At 32.5% G+C, this 15,625-nt stretch overlaps 1 protein-coding gene across 4 annotated transcripts in view; it reads left to right on the forward strand.

Annotated features, from left to right (window-relative positions):
• The window catches only part of LOC132745153 (fibroblast growth factor receptor 2-like), an 81,860-nt gene extending 66,530 nt beyond the window's left edge, over nt 1–15,330 (forward strand). For all 4 annotated transcript variants that reach the window (XM_060733975.1, XM_060733972.1, XM_060733971.1 and 1 more), the window contains exons 10-21: nt 2,911–2,979; nt 4,436–4,510; nt 4,919–5,085; nt 5,928–6,055; nt 7,331–7,450; nt 7,831–7,987; nt 10,546–10,656; nt 11,510–11,709; nt 11,977–12,099; nt 12,421–12,629; nt 13,535–13,640; nt 13,893–15,330. In XM_060733975.1, the coding sequence (XP_060589958.1) occupies nt 2,911–2,979; nt 4,436–4,510; nt 4,919–5,085; nt 5,928–6,055; nt 7,331–7,450; nt 7,831–7,987; nt 10,546–10,656; nt 11,510–11,709; nt 11,977–12,099; nt 12,421–12,629; nt 13,535–13,640; nt 13,893–13,967 (1,540 nt within the window). In that variant the 3' untranslated portion in view covers nt 13,968–15,330. The remainder of the gene's footprint in view (nt 1–2,910; nt 2,980–4,435; nt 4,511–4,918; nt 5,086–5,927; nt 6,056–7,330; nt 7,451–7,830; nt 7,988–10,545; nt 10,657–11,509; nt 11,710–11,976; nt 12,100–12,420; nt 12,630–13,534; nt 13,641–13,892) is intronic.
• The last annotated feature ends 295 nt before the right edge of the window (nt 15,331–15,625 follow it).

Raw genomic sequence — 15,625 nt, forward strand, 5'->3', positions numbered from 1 at the left:
AGTTTCACAAATGAAATTAAATGAAATTGTGTCTGCTCCATAATTCTTCAAACCTTTAAAGGATTTTGATGATACTTGAAACAAACGTTCATATTGTCAGATTTTTTTACACTATTGAAAGACAACTCAAATTACAATGTATGTAAAATCATGATAACTGTAGTGTGTTGGGATGACTCCACTCGTTTTCACAATCAAGCCTCTCTGGTAGATATGGTCAATAAGTGTGTTGTGTGCTGTAGTAGCCTTGTTTATTATTTGTTTAAAGCGATGTCGTAACATAGTGTGGGTCAATGGATGTTCTAAATATTGAATGAGGTCAATGTTGAAGTCTCCTAGAACTATGCAGTTTTCTGTTGGTGAATTTTCCAAGACAAGGGTAAGCTTTTGAAGGAACAAGTTAATCGGCAATGACGGAGGTTTATATACAAGGTTGATTAATAAGACCAATCATCCTATGAAGTTTGAGGGTTGTAGGTCAAAAGGAACTCTAGTTATCATCCGGAAATGAGAAATTGACCAACGGTCACTGTGACCTTGACCTTTGACCTACTGACCCCAAAAACAATAGGGATCATCTGCTCTATAAGACCAATCATCCTATGAAGTTTGAGGGCTGTAGGTCAAAAGGAACTCTAGTTATCATCCGGAAACGAGAAATTGACCAACGGTCACTGTGACCTTGACCTTTGAACTACTGACCCCAAAAACAATAGGGATCATCTGCTCAATAAGACCAATCATCCTATGAAGTTTGAGGTCTGTAGGTCTAAAGGATCTCTAGTTATCATCCGGAAACGAGAAATTGACCAACGGTCAGTGTGACCTTGACCTTTGACCTACTGACCCCAAAAACATTAGGGATCATCAGCTCTATAAGACCAATCATCCTATGAAGTTTGAGGGCTGTAGGTCAAAAGGAACTCTAGTTATCGTCCGGAAACGAAGAATGGACGGACGGACTGACGGACGGACGGACTGACTGACGGACGGACGGACAGGGCAAAAACAATATGTCTCCCCCCGAGGTGGGGGAGACATAATTATTCAACGTTTATCCTATCAGTACTTAACTATTTACATTCATTAGTACTATTTATGAATAGCGTAACAAATTACATCAAATGGCAAGTGTACAGCTGTTCAACCGCGAAATACTTTACATGTGTGTTAAATAGTTACGAAATGTTTCATACGTGTGTCAGAGAGATGTGTACGAATATGTCAAAAGTGTGTTTTGTACCACTACTCATCCCCTTGCAATATAAACGAAAATGTCACATGTCAAAAAGTAGAAGAGAGCATATACATGTATGTGAAAATTGTGTAATACGAAAACGTATCACATTTCATGCCACTCAAGAAGATAGGCAAAGAAAACGATAATTGGCTTAGCCTGAATAGGACCAAAATACAAGCAAAAGGATGGCAGGACATACACAAGATTTCACATGTGCGTCCAGACTGGCCATTCAACAGACAAGCTGACTAGAGTATACCCTCTTCGAACAAAATTTTATTATACAATTGATAGAACTAGAAGTCCAACAAATAACCTGCACAGTGTTCGTACTTTTATACTTTTCAGCCAGCCGGTTCAAAGACTTAAAAGTTGCATTTAAGATCAGCTGGCATATCAACAGCTGTTTCATTAACTTTATTTACAATAACTTGATGATAATCACAAAGTTTGTGCTAGTATATGGACAAGCAATCAAGTGATCAAAGCGTTTCAAAACATGTGAAATGAGAGATCAAAACAACTCATTTCACGTATAAATTATTTTTTTATAGAAGTATGCATTTCAAATGTATTTTCTCAGATTTTGTTAGTGATACCAGCTTGTAGAAGAATAAATCATTATATGTATTGATTTTATAATATAAAGTTACAAGGTGAAATACACACACTCGTCCAGAATGGAAATGTATTCGATGGTCACGCGTTACATTAAATTTTATTGATATCGACAGCACAAAACAATTATGTAATATTTTGAAAATGGCCAAGAAAGTGCTGTATAACATTTTGTGGGTGAGTTTAAGAGAGGTTTACATGTATATCATATGGCAACGAATGGGAGATTCGTTTTATTACGTGACTAAACGCATTAAAATAAACGAAAATAAACTTGTTTACACAACTTGTTTACGCGCACATCCATGCGACATTTCCTTATGGACTTTAAAGACAAAAATGACGCCACAACGATGTTATATTACACGTGTGTAATATTAAAAATTCTAACTCGACTCACACTATTCCCTTGTCAAATGACGTCAGGAAAATTACTTTTACGTTCAATATAGTTCAACATTTTTTATCAATGTTCGTTTTTTATAATAAAGCTTATTTTGGGCACATAAATTAATTGTATTTTTCAATCCCTTTAATCCCAGCAAACAATATCCGAGAGTAGAGAGTTTTGTAGAAGTATCTCTACACCAAATCTCTTAGATAAATGAAACGATTTTAAAACAGACGTGTGAACTGTATAGCATTGTAGGAATCCTGGAAGTGGACCTCTATTCGGTGAATTACACACCAGTAATTGAGGAGAATTATGCTGCGAATAAAATAATGATCATATGATCCATATGATGTCTGAATAGTCAGGAAATAATATGTTATGAGATTCTTATTAAATATTTTCACAATCATAACATTAGAAATAAGATATAAATTTTAGTAGTCAAAATAGCAAAACATACACACTATGTATTATTTTAACATGTTATATGAATTATTACTTTTTAGTTGTATGAATTATTTCAAATATGTTATATGAACAGCGCGTTAAATGATTTATTCTTGATGGGTTATATTAATTATTTCTTATAGTTTATATGAATTATTTCTAATGAGTTATGTGAAATGTTTCTAACGTACTGGCTATTTGTCATTCACAGAGATATTAGAAATAACAGTTTAGACAGCGTTCAACGGGGTGTTCTGTATTTACATAATCTGCAAGAGTTGTAAGTATAAGGTCTGATGTATTGTTGTTCTTTCATCAAAATTTAAAAAAAAATCTAAAACCATTTTGATCAGCATAGTATATAAATTTGTAAAAAGAATTGAAACAAATTTTTTTATATGTTTACAAGAGTATAAAAGAGTTCATACTTTCTCTAAATAATCTTTACAAATAAAGTTGTTGTTCATTTGCCAAAATATTTGTCAAAATAAAACGCGAGTGCATTTCGTCTGCAATTTAAAGAAAGGAATCAATGAATTTAACGCAACGGCACTTAAAATACAGGCGACAGCACTTAAAAGGCGGACATTTTTTATTCACTTAGGAGCACATTGATGAAAAGCTTACTTATCTTCTGCTGAAAAGTGATAAAGGTGATAATGGCACTGTCTTAATAGCGTTAATGTTTACTCTGACTTGTGAAAATACTTTAGAGTACAGTATAGATGACAACAATTATAAAACGCAATACTTGACCTCTATACTCTAATCAGCCCCTCCCCTTCCCCCTCTCCCAATACCCATCTACACATATTGAAAAAAGTGAAAATTTCAGTTAAAAGATTTTTACATTCCAATTGTTTAAAGTAATGGATTTCTTAACTTCAATAGTCAGAATTTGGTTTTTTAATGTAGATAAAAATTTATTTCTCAACTCTCTGCTAGGAGTTAATTGTCCGATAGGTCAAGAGTAAGCTTATAAATCTGCAGACTTAGATTGACTTTAGTAGAAATGTCTATAAAGCTACATGCACTTTATTGAAGATATATATAAGTGAAGTAAAATATTTGACAAGAAATCAATCAAATGCAAACAGTCATTAGTTTAGAAATGCAAGCATTGTATTTGCCAAAATAACACAAAGACGTTCATTTGCAATAGTTTTAAAATGCCGTCCATAGCAGAGTCGTTACCACTTGTCCCTCACAGCTGAGGGTTTCAATCCCGACTAGGCTTTTGGATTCTTTCATATAAGAGTGCTATCCAGCTCGCTTATGAAACGACGGTAGTTCTACTCAGGTGCCCGTTCATATCTAAAATGATATATGGAGGGGCACATGAGGTTTTCCTCCACAGTATCGCTGGAAAGTCGCTATATAACATTTACTTGCTGTTGCGACCTATAACCTAACTAAAAAAATACAACGGCTCCTTTAATGTAGCTTACAATCTTTACGCACATAATAAGTTTATAAATTCGCTTCTATTTTCATTTTAAGTAATTGAATTCGTTTATAACAGCACAAAACTCCATTGAAGCGCTTGCTTCTTTAATTATCTAAAAGGAATAACTGACTGTGTAACAGCTTTATCATCGTTAGGTTGCTGTGTATGTCGTGTAAACGTCTTCACAACATTATGTTCTTCAACAGATAAAAACATATTGAAATACTTTCTGTTTTTCCAATTAATTCAAACAGTGTACATCAATCAAAATTAGCCATTTTATTTCCAGGCACATCAGTTGGAACAATTTAACAACGCTTCCAGTGGAATTGTCTCCCCTTATAGAAAATGTATCCTTCAACATGTAAGAAACAAATTTTTTTTTAAAAAAGGTTCACAAATATAACGTTTTAGCGATTTCAGACAACACTCATTAATATTGTCGCTTTGCACTCATTTCTTTTCATCTTTCAGACTCAAGGGCGATACTTCATGCATTTTCTAAATACTTAATCATATTAAATGTAACACTTAAAAATATTTTCATGAAACAATCTGTATAGATCACGAATAAATGGTACACTATTGAACGATACGGCGGTGAATAAACTATAGTTTTTCATAGTACATGTATTTCCGTGTGAAATTGATTATTTTAGTTGCCAAGATATAGCATACACAAAACAAGAATTTAAACACAAAGACAATTGCTTATAAGATAAAAAAACAAGTTTAGAAATACGAATTATTTATGAATCTTGATTAATTCTAGAGCACTTGGAAATAATCCATGGCATTGCGGTTGTAATCTAAAATGGCTTATATCTTGGGTAAAGATGGGTAATACAAAAGAGGAAATTTTCTGCGAAACTCCCCAGTACGTGAACATGAGCTTATTCGATGTTGGTGGACTTGATTGCACAGAATTGGTTAACACAGGTAGATTGTACCCCTCAATTGTTGATCTAGTTATTGATTGTTTGATTGATTTGATTGATTTGATTGATTGATTGATTTTAATCTGTTCGTTGATTGATTGATTTATTGATTTTTATCATGTTATCAGTTTCTATGACCATTGAGTATCGTCATATTACGGAAACAATTCAGATTGTTCTACGCATCGTTAAAAGGATGAATTACATCCGTTTTTCCAGACTAATTGGGATCCGATTTACACAGTTTTGCTTCTTTATCCATAGTACATTTTGCTAGAAAATTGCTGAAAATTGGATGCCTTGAATAACTTGTAAATGTCCTATGAAAATAATGAATTTTCCCAATATCAGAGGCATGACTTTTCTCAGATATACATGGAATTCTTGTATTCTCCACGATTTAATTTAGTGTTGATTTTAAAGGTTGTCGTCCCTGAGGCTTTGATTTGGTCCTATCGACGATCTGGTGCGCTCCAAGCATGCGTCTATGGTGTTTCTATTGAATCTTTGGCCGCCCTAGGGAACATACCTAAGGTCGGCTTTTTCAGGGCGTCCGAGGAGGCTAGAACAGCATAGGGTCGCAACAGTCGCCGCATAAAACTTACTTGAAACATAGCAGAAAAACTTAGTATGGCTAGCTGACAAAAAAAAGACGTCAGGGTTCCTTTTCCGACTTTTGGCGTATACCAAAAGATATATGTTTAGGTCGTCATAGGAACACTTTGTCAGTATGATGAGCCTAAACGATATAAATCAGTTGTCAATAAGTTCAAAAGTATGACAAATAACTTTACTATAACCATTCAAGGATACTCTTATAATGTATTATTCTTATAATTTCAGCTTTACATAGATCAGGCTACATTGTTCTTACAGTTGTTCTCATTCTGGTCGTCATAACAACGTGTGCAACTTTCTTTTACCTTTGTATTTGGAACAAAAAGGGCAAGTCAATGAAAAGACCAATTAGGGTATGAGATATTTTCCTAAAAATCTCGATAGTGTATAAATATTATTTAATTGTTTTGTTCCAGCGAAAGTTTAATGAGTCGCGAAATACATTTTTTTATGAAATATCAGTTAACGACAGTAATTGAGTACTGATATAATATTTATGATCGGCTTTGTGTTTAATTATCTTTACTTTGGCATTGATGATTTATTTTCTCTTTACATTAAGGTTTCGTATTATCATTGTTTAGATGTCAGCTTTTACATAAAGTCAGAAACTAAATTAATAAACAAGGTATTATTGTTTTGTGTTGATTGGCAAACATTTGACTTGATCAAATGAGTTTATTTTATTATCTTATTAACGTGTTTTGCACATAATGATATTAATTGATGACTGAAGAAAAAAATCATTATAAATAATTTTGTCACCTATACAGCAATCGTTAATATATATTTAAACTCGCCATCGTAGCCGAAATTAATCAATTACGCAACTAACATTCTACATTTAAAATTCTAAATAATATATAAACCCAACTTGAGAGTCTTTTTGTTTTGGCGGTTGAGTTCATCGTTTGTTTTGAAAGTAACCCTTACCCTGCTAAATTTCTCGAATTTCAATTACGACAATAACATTTAACATTTTAGGGAAATTTCTAAATATGTATATACTGAAAAGCGGCCAGTGCCAATCTTGATGAGTCTGTTTCTGTTCTTGGTCTGCTCTGGTTGCATTGGTAGACCCTGTTTCCAGGGTTTGTTTTTAAACCGTATCATCTTGTTACTATAATTCAAAGATTGATGTCCTTATTAGTTCAAAGAAAATCATTTATCAAATGTGACAGAGTTCCTATAGCAACCAAACATTCTGTCTCCGGAATTTAAACAAAAATAGAGACATGTCTCTGAAACTAGATATAATTATCTCGCAAGGAAATTAAGGACTAAAGAAGTTCCTTTCAATGTACAATTTATAACTGCTTATCGCCATTACAGCCTAGCAAAAGGTTAGATTATTATACATGCTTTGATCTAAAATATGCCTGTAAGAAATATAAAATTAAATCATAACTATATTGAAATTACTAGTAGATGACAAAGTGTCATTAAAAAGGCTAGATAACACTAAGAGAAGCCCATGCATCATATTTTATGTTTCCACAAAGTCTTCCTTTAAATACACAAGAAGATTACTTACTCTGTTTCTCCTGAGTCCTTTCTGTTAGTAAGGCTATAGATTCAGTCTGTCTGTAATTATACTTGTTCAAGCCTTTTAATTTCTATGATTGCAGATGATAGTGAATGGGCAATATTATATACCACAATCGGACAATGACAGTTCCGACGTTACAACAATAACACTATCCCAATCACAGTATATGTCTACAGATTGTCAGAGTCCCAACAAAAAGGTATTTTCTTATTGACCAGATTTTTTTCTCGTTGACATGTGTATCACCTAAACAAAACTAGAAGATTCAATGAATTTTCTTTACATTAGATGCGCGTTTGATTGCAGACAGCCGTACTGAGTATATATTCTTCAAAACTGGGTTATTTTGTAATAATAATTATTCCGTATAAATCCTCATACTGGAAATAGTTAAACTTTTTACTCATCGTTTTAAAGATACTCAAACTAAATTATTGTGTTTTAATTATCGTTGATAAGATATTTTTGTATACCAATTAAGCTAAATCATCAAGTTAAACTCATCGTTGATAAAATACTCAAAATACTCGAATATATTAATTTAAATTAATCATTGATTTAACAATTTAAACTCTGCAGAATGTAAAGAAAATACAATTCCACGAGAAGAATATCACGGGGTTATTACGACTAGGTAAACGAATTGGTCGTGGCGCATTTGGAGACGTGTTTGAAGGTCTAACAGCAGAATCAAATAGTTCATTATGGAAAAGAGTAGCTATTAAAAGAATCAGAGGTGAATGTGTTTACTCTTTTTATATTTTATATTAAGCCAATTAAGCAAAGATTGTTATTATTGTTTGTTTTTCATGTTGTTGTTGTTTTTTAGGGGTGTGGTTTTGTTGTTGTTGTTTTTTATTTCTTTGTAGGTGGTCTATTACAAAATTCAGAACGTCAATGATTGATTAAACAAGAAAAATATTACATACTTTCGTATGTAATATAGGTACGATTGCATACTACTTTTTGTGAAGACTTTTTATGCTTGCTGCATTATAGGTGTAATGTAAAATGAACAAACATGTCATGAGATATTTTATATCTTTAAACATTTTCATGGAATGTAATTAATGTATCATCATATTAAAGTTGCATGCCTTCAGATGAGAAAAATGATTTCAAGGAAAAAAAATATGAAAAGAAAATTAACGGTCAATTGACTGCTTTGAAGCATAATCACAGAATAAAATTACAGGAAATTATAAAACTTTTTAATACACTAAATGTAGGATTTCATTGTAAGTCATAGTCGCAGATTTGAGATATGATTATTTATTCATATTAACATCATTATTGGTTATATATTGATAAAAAAAACCCGAAAGACACATTTTGTAAATATTTATTACAATAAAATATGAAAAAGGTAGTTTCTATCGAGGTTAGCTATATCTATAATTCCCGCGCTAAGTCGCGGTGGTGCTTGGGATAATCACTATACTGTAAATGGCAGCCATTTTACGATACGAAAATGCCTGGCCCTCCTCGGACAGTTTAACCTGCCGAAAAGATATGAAAAAATACTTGCAATTCAAAGTTTGTTTGCTACATAAAGATTATCGATTTACTTTTTGCAAACCTTTTCTCTGCCTGATTGTAATAATATTGATGTGTTTTCATTGGCTTAAACCGTCACGTTATCAATACACATAAAGGTGTGAACTAATTTCGTGTTCATTAAAATTATTCCGTTAATAGACATATAACAATCTTATTTACAAATGAATTGATAAAACAACAATCCCAGAAGCATTTAAGATAATAACAATCATTGGAAAAAAATGAATGCATATAAATTGTAAATTTGTGTATGACAACTCACCCCCTAAACAAAACATAGTAGACTCAACCAAAACAAGCGCCTGCTTCTTAACCTAACTATGTAGTTGCATGACCATGATTAGAAATAGCTAGCAAACCAAATGTAAGAGGTAAACCTATTGTAGAAATAATACTATGACCACAGCAGATTTCGTACAGAAAAAGACACGTTTTTACTTTATTATCACTCTAGACATTTTTGTTTTATTTTTCTAAAATATCTTATGTTTTATATCTTCCCGTATATTACATGTTTTTATTATTATGTTTTAACGCTCCCGGTATATCTGTGTTTTATCGCTCCCAGAATATTTTATGTCACCGCAGTATATAATTATCATATTTTATCGCTCGTGAAATATCAAATGTTTAATAATTCCCAGTATATATCATGTTTCATCGCTCCAAATATATTTCATGTTTTAATACGCTTCCTGATTTCATGATTTATCGCTTTACTCTCATTACACTTCACGTTTAAAAACTCCCGGTATATAACTTGTTTCAATAATATATATATATTGCTAAGCACCATAAGTTAATTTTTTATATTATCACAAATATAAAACAGATTTCTTTTCAACTTTTGAAAATTCTGATTCAACAATGTTTTGAGAGAGTTTCCTGATATGAATCCGTGTTGACTAATCCGTTACAACTCGTCTAGGTATCATGGAAAGCATGCAACACAATATTTTCATGCTTTTGATGGGGGTGTACAATGAAATGTCTATTGTTATACGGGCGACATTACCGGTTTATTGTCATTCAGTGGCTTACATTTCTTATATCTGTCACTTCGATATGTCGAATGCTAACATTAGACGGCATTTGAGAGAAACAGACACTTGGGGTGTGGAGCTCAAAACGCCTTTAAAATCCAAATAAAATGTATATTTGTCAATCCCAGAACATGTCTGATCATATATATACATAAAAAAAACTTAAAATAAGCCGTTTTGAAAAAGATAAAAATGTTCGCCGGAAAAAATCCGTGGCGCGGTCTATATACGACAAAGCTGGGGAGCCTGTTTGAATTTCTCGAAGGTTTTGTAAATGGTGTAAAACGGCGATAATCTTGATGTTTATTTTGCCTGTTGCGTTGTTTATATTGATGTTGAAGTTTAAAATTGACCATCATCGTGGAGAATAATATCTTCTGTGTCGATAGACAAAGGGATTATGTGAAAATATTGGAAATGAAATAAAATTTAAAGGCGTTTTGAGCTCTACACCTCAAGTGTCTGTGGATTTACGAAGGTCTGTAGAGATGATGCTGCAGGGGCCACCTTCCGCCAGGTTGGTGCGGCGCTTGGTGTATACCACACTGTCATCACCAGAGCCTTGGAGAGATACCGGCTACACTTGCCAGGAGGTATGAGGTTGGCAAAGGGTCATTAAATATTTTAATATTTATTTCATGTTAAATCCTTCCCAGTATTTATGTTTTCAATCGTTTCAAATCTTTTTCAGACAACGCAGCGTCATATGATTCAGATAATCTTATCACAGAATATCGACATTTAACTGATATTGGGAAGCATCCGAATATAATACAAGTTTTCGGAATAGGAAAACTTGATGGTAACAACAGCTTTATAATCTAATTCATAACAAATTTAAAAATTACATCTCTATTAAGTTTCGAATTGAAATTTGATATATAAACACGAAAAATGCAAACAAATGATGAATTCAATTTCGATATTTTTTCTTTTTTCATACGGTTGCTGGACATTATACTTCCATGAAAATGTTATTTTTTTCCAGATCATTCATGAAAATGACGACCTGACTAGCGTACGCGTATTGATGGCGATTTTTAGTTTCGTTAATATCTTTAAATACAACAACGTACATATTACTTTATTATTTTTTTTATATTCGGTGTACCTGAGACATTTTCCAATCTACTTGTGTCATATTACATTTAATTTAGCAGATGAAACGTAATTGAGATCATTTTACGTGGTAACGCCGAATTCGTGAATGAAGCACTGAAGTAGCTAAATCATATCTTGCCAGTTTCCTATTATTGTTATACGACAGTTGTAATTTGACAAATGTCTTAGTTATATAGAATATGAAAACAAAGTTTTAAATGTGTTCAGTGTACATATTTACTTGACGAAACACAAAAGTCACCTTCAAAACGGTAATCAGATTGTCTTTCTCACCAATGATCTAATAAAGGAACAAATTCCTGAATAAAATGTAATGCTGGTGAAAGTATATTGTCGTTGCGATATGCACTTTATTCTTTTTTTTTGGACCGAGGATAAAATATTTTGGCCTGTTTACTTACTGTATTATACGTTTTGGCAATAGCGTTGCACATATTCGGCGTTACTTTAACGTTAATTGCACAATCCTGCATTTCTGGATATGCACGGTGATAATGTTTTGTCAGCATAATTTTTTGTAACTTTTTTTGTAGGATCGTTGATAATGGTCATGGAATTAGCAGAAAACGGTGATTTGCTGGGTCATCTAAAAGAAATTGAAAAATCTAATCATAGAACTATCCGAAATATGGACTCATCCGAAGAAAAATTTTATTTCATGAACAGGCATCCAAGGTTGTTTGTTTACATGTGGCATATTGCAAAGGGAATGGAATACCTTTCGAATATGAAGGTAAGTTTCGTTAACTAATTATTCCAGGAAAAAAAATCTTTGCATTAAAGCTGTTATTGGTGTGAACGCTTGCAAAGCAAAAAATTAAGATACTGGTGATTTTTATGGACGGCTAATACGTTTTATATTTGATATTATCTGTAACATTTACATAAAAGTGATGAATAATAAATACACAGTTGACTTTAATCTGCATTTGTTATTAACTTACACGAACTAAACATTTCCTAGAATTCATTGCAGTGTTTTTTTGTAACGTGATTTCAGGTGGTACATCGAGATCTTGCAGCCAGGAATATATTGTTAGCTGCCGGAAATATCGCTAAATTATCAGACTTTGGTTTGTCACGTGATGTCTACGAAAACGGCTACTATTATCAAAATTCAAAGGTCTGCTTCTTTAAAACATATGCAAGAAAGCGACAATGCAACAAAGAAAAACAAAAGCAAAATACGAAGTAAAAAAAATAATACAGTGAAAAAAAAATAAAACGAAGAAGAAAATATGCAAAAAAGCAAAGACATGACAAATAAGAGACATATTAAATCCTGTACAAATTGTTAAATCATAAACCTATTCTCACATTTTTAATACCAAGTATTTTATTAACACATGAACCATGTTTTAACCAATATCTTGTAGCGCGGCTAAAGTAAATTTTGAAAGAATGTTTACTGTTATTCAAAACCAACTAATTTCTAATCATACAGGGAAGACTACCATACAAATGGATGGGCCCTGAAACATTATCCAATGGAAAATTTACATCAAGAAGCGATGTCTGGTCATATGGTGTACTACTATGGGAAATAGTGACATTGGGCAGCAGTCCGTACCCTGGCATTCCTCCAGATATGCTCATCAATATGTACAAATCAAAATACATCATGCCTCAGCCGCCATTATGTCCAGACAGCATGTACGTTTTAACACCATTCGATCGTTATTCCATTCGTTCATTCCTTCATTTATTCATTCATCTCTTTGTTTATATTAGATCGTAGTGTCGCTATTAAGATGCAATGTAACCTTTCAGAATCCTGTTTTAGTTTAACTAATGATGCAGGTCCCATATGCCCATTTCTATGTAAGTTTTAAGTCGGTTTAAATATCTAAATATGTTTTGGATATTCGTAGATACAAAAAAGGTCATTGCTTAATTAAGATTAAATTGACACACATTCCATATTTTTCTGTTTTTCTGTTTTTACCATATCTTCTTTATAACTTATGAGTTTTTATTTAAAACTTAAAATATACATTCATAACGGACATTCATATCATATATGACAAGGTTAATAACTCAAAAATAGTTCTTATTCACATCAGGAATTACTTCACACTAAACAAAGACACGTGTTCTTTGTTTGGTAGGCAAATGACAGAAAAGGACGAACGCGGAACCTGTTTGCCTAATCTATCATTTCCACGACTTTACTCTTTTGATTGATATTTTATGTCGCATTCTTTCTTGACTGAAACCTGTCTTACATTGAGATTTCTGCATTCCTTTTCTCAACTTCTTATTGTCTACCTTTATGTTTCATTATTTTAAAAGAGAAAAATAACGCCCAAACTATTTATAACATGTTTTTTTTCAATAATCATACACTTCAATAGATTCTGATTCTGTTTTTTTACCCCTAATCCTAGATCTGGCGAAATCTTGGCATGAATGACCAATGTTCATTCTGTCTTTAGATTTTGAATATTTAAGGATCAACTCCTAAAAACTTTAGCCAGGAGGTAACCAGGACAGTTGGTTTAAAGTTCATATATATATCAATAAGATGCACAATAAAAGGTTTATGTTTATTTTTTTAGTTATTCTGTAATGAAAGATTGTTGGAAACACATTCCAGAGGATAGAACAGATTTCACTTCACTTGTTGAAAGGTTAGACAAGCTGGTCCAGACATTTTCAAAAAAGGTAACAAAACACAACAATAACATTTTAAGCCAAAAATTGGCTCTCATGAATTGTTTATCTGCCATTTTAATCAAATCTAAATGTTTTAATTAGATTTCCCATACGTGTAGTCCTGTTTAGGTACCTCCGGTGCAATCCATTTGTTGACTACACTACATACACATTTTCATTCATTCATTGGTCGTTTTTGATATTTTATTATTTCTGCTTATGTTTCGTATGTATATATTTTGTGACTTTGAATGTTTTCAGCAATATATGGATATTTCTTTCGACCAAGGAGGCCAGAAGGTGTCACTGGTGAACGGTGACGTAACACCAGACTGAATATTGGAACAATTTACCATTTCAATGCAGAAGAACAATAAAATATCAATTGGATGGAATGGATTTATCATTTTTACTTTTTTTTTCAATGAGGCAACTTGATTTTGAAGAAAGGATATTCACTTAATTGTAAATGCAATCCAATACATACATTATAATATCAACAAAAGTGCAAAAATAAATGTTTCATTAGATATGAACATAAGTGTCACCTAATTTGTTAAAGTAATTGCAAATAATGGGTATGTTACCTTGAAATATTATTTTGTCTGCAATGATATTTTTCAATGACATCTAAACATTAATTGGTTATATGGATTGTTATAAATATATAGGAGCTAAAAGGTGTATTATTCGAGTACATGATTTATCTGTGCATGTATTAAATAATTTTATCAATTCTATTTCTTTCGGTTATGTTTACTGCCGCGTACTCTAGCCCATAATACGACACAGTCTACATGTTTTTTTTGTGTGAGAAGTGCATGATACAATAAATGCCACATTTAAAAGGCGACCCAGGTTCTTTTACATGCAGATGTAGTCCCAAACACACCAACAGCTCCCGTAAAGAATCTGGAGAAAGTGTGATCCCTCGGAAGCATTAATCACAACAAAACTAAATGAAAATTGCTGACTTAGTTTAATTGAGTCTTTACATGAAGGACAATGAAAGAAGTGTATCATCCAGTAAGTCAGTATGTGCATTTATATATAAATTGTTACATTACACTGATTTTTTATTGTGCCTTTTTATTGTAAATCAAGAACATTAAATAATAAATGATACTTTTCATAACTGTTAACAGTTAGCGCAAACTGTATTTTGTATGAGATATATTACTTTTGCGACTTCATAGGGTATTTGATTTTGAACTTATAGCAAACATAAACCAGCCTAATTGATGATAAAATTTATAGATTATTTAAGGAATATCAAATTAGCCGCGTCACGACAAAACCATCATAATGGGTTTGAGACCAGCATGGATCCAGACCAGCCTGCGCAATTGCGCAGTCTGATCAGAATCCATGCTGGTCGCTATGAGTTTCTCTACATGCTATAGGGTTTGTAAGCGAAGAGCATGGTTCCTGATCAGACTGCGCGGAGGCGCAGGCTGGTCTGGATCCATGCTGGTCGCAAACCCATTATGTTGGTTTTGTCATGGCGCGGCTCATACATTCTGAGATAGAATTTTTGAAGATGCTTCTTATGAATCAATTTTGAGAACATAAAGGACATTTACGAAAGAAACAACAATTATATTCAATATTATGTATTTATGTCATAACATTTTATAACTTAAAACGAGACATTATTATAGAATTATTTTTGTTATTAAATGTGCGTGAAAATGTTAAAGGGTAACGTTTTGTATTTTCTTTCTCCCTATCTCCGTGTGGTGTTCATTACTTAACCAGAATAGAATATACACTAAATGAGCTATTGAAATTGCCCAATGTTCGTCTTCATTGATTCGTTCGGCTGTCTGTTCTTATGTCCGCCTATAAACATATTTTCATCACGATTTATCCTTGCTCAAAAGGATTATGCATCTTCACTTGTCACACTCTTTTTCAAATGTTAACCCGTGTTTGAAGTTTCAGAAACCTAACATCTGTATAGTTATATATGTGTTGAAAATTTCACTTTGTTG

Source organism: Ruditapes philippinarum, unplaced genomic scaffold (genome assembly GCF_026571515.1).
Source record: "Ruditapes philippinarum isolate M1 unplaced genomic scaffold, ASM2657151v2 ctg883_1_1_1_1, whole genome shotgun sequence".
Classification (NCBI taxonomy): Eukaryota; Metazoa; Mollusca; class Bivalvia; order Venerida; family Veneridae; genus Ruditapes; species Ruditapes philippinarum.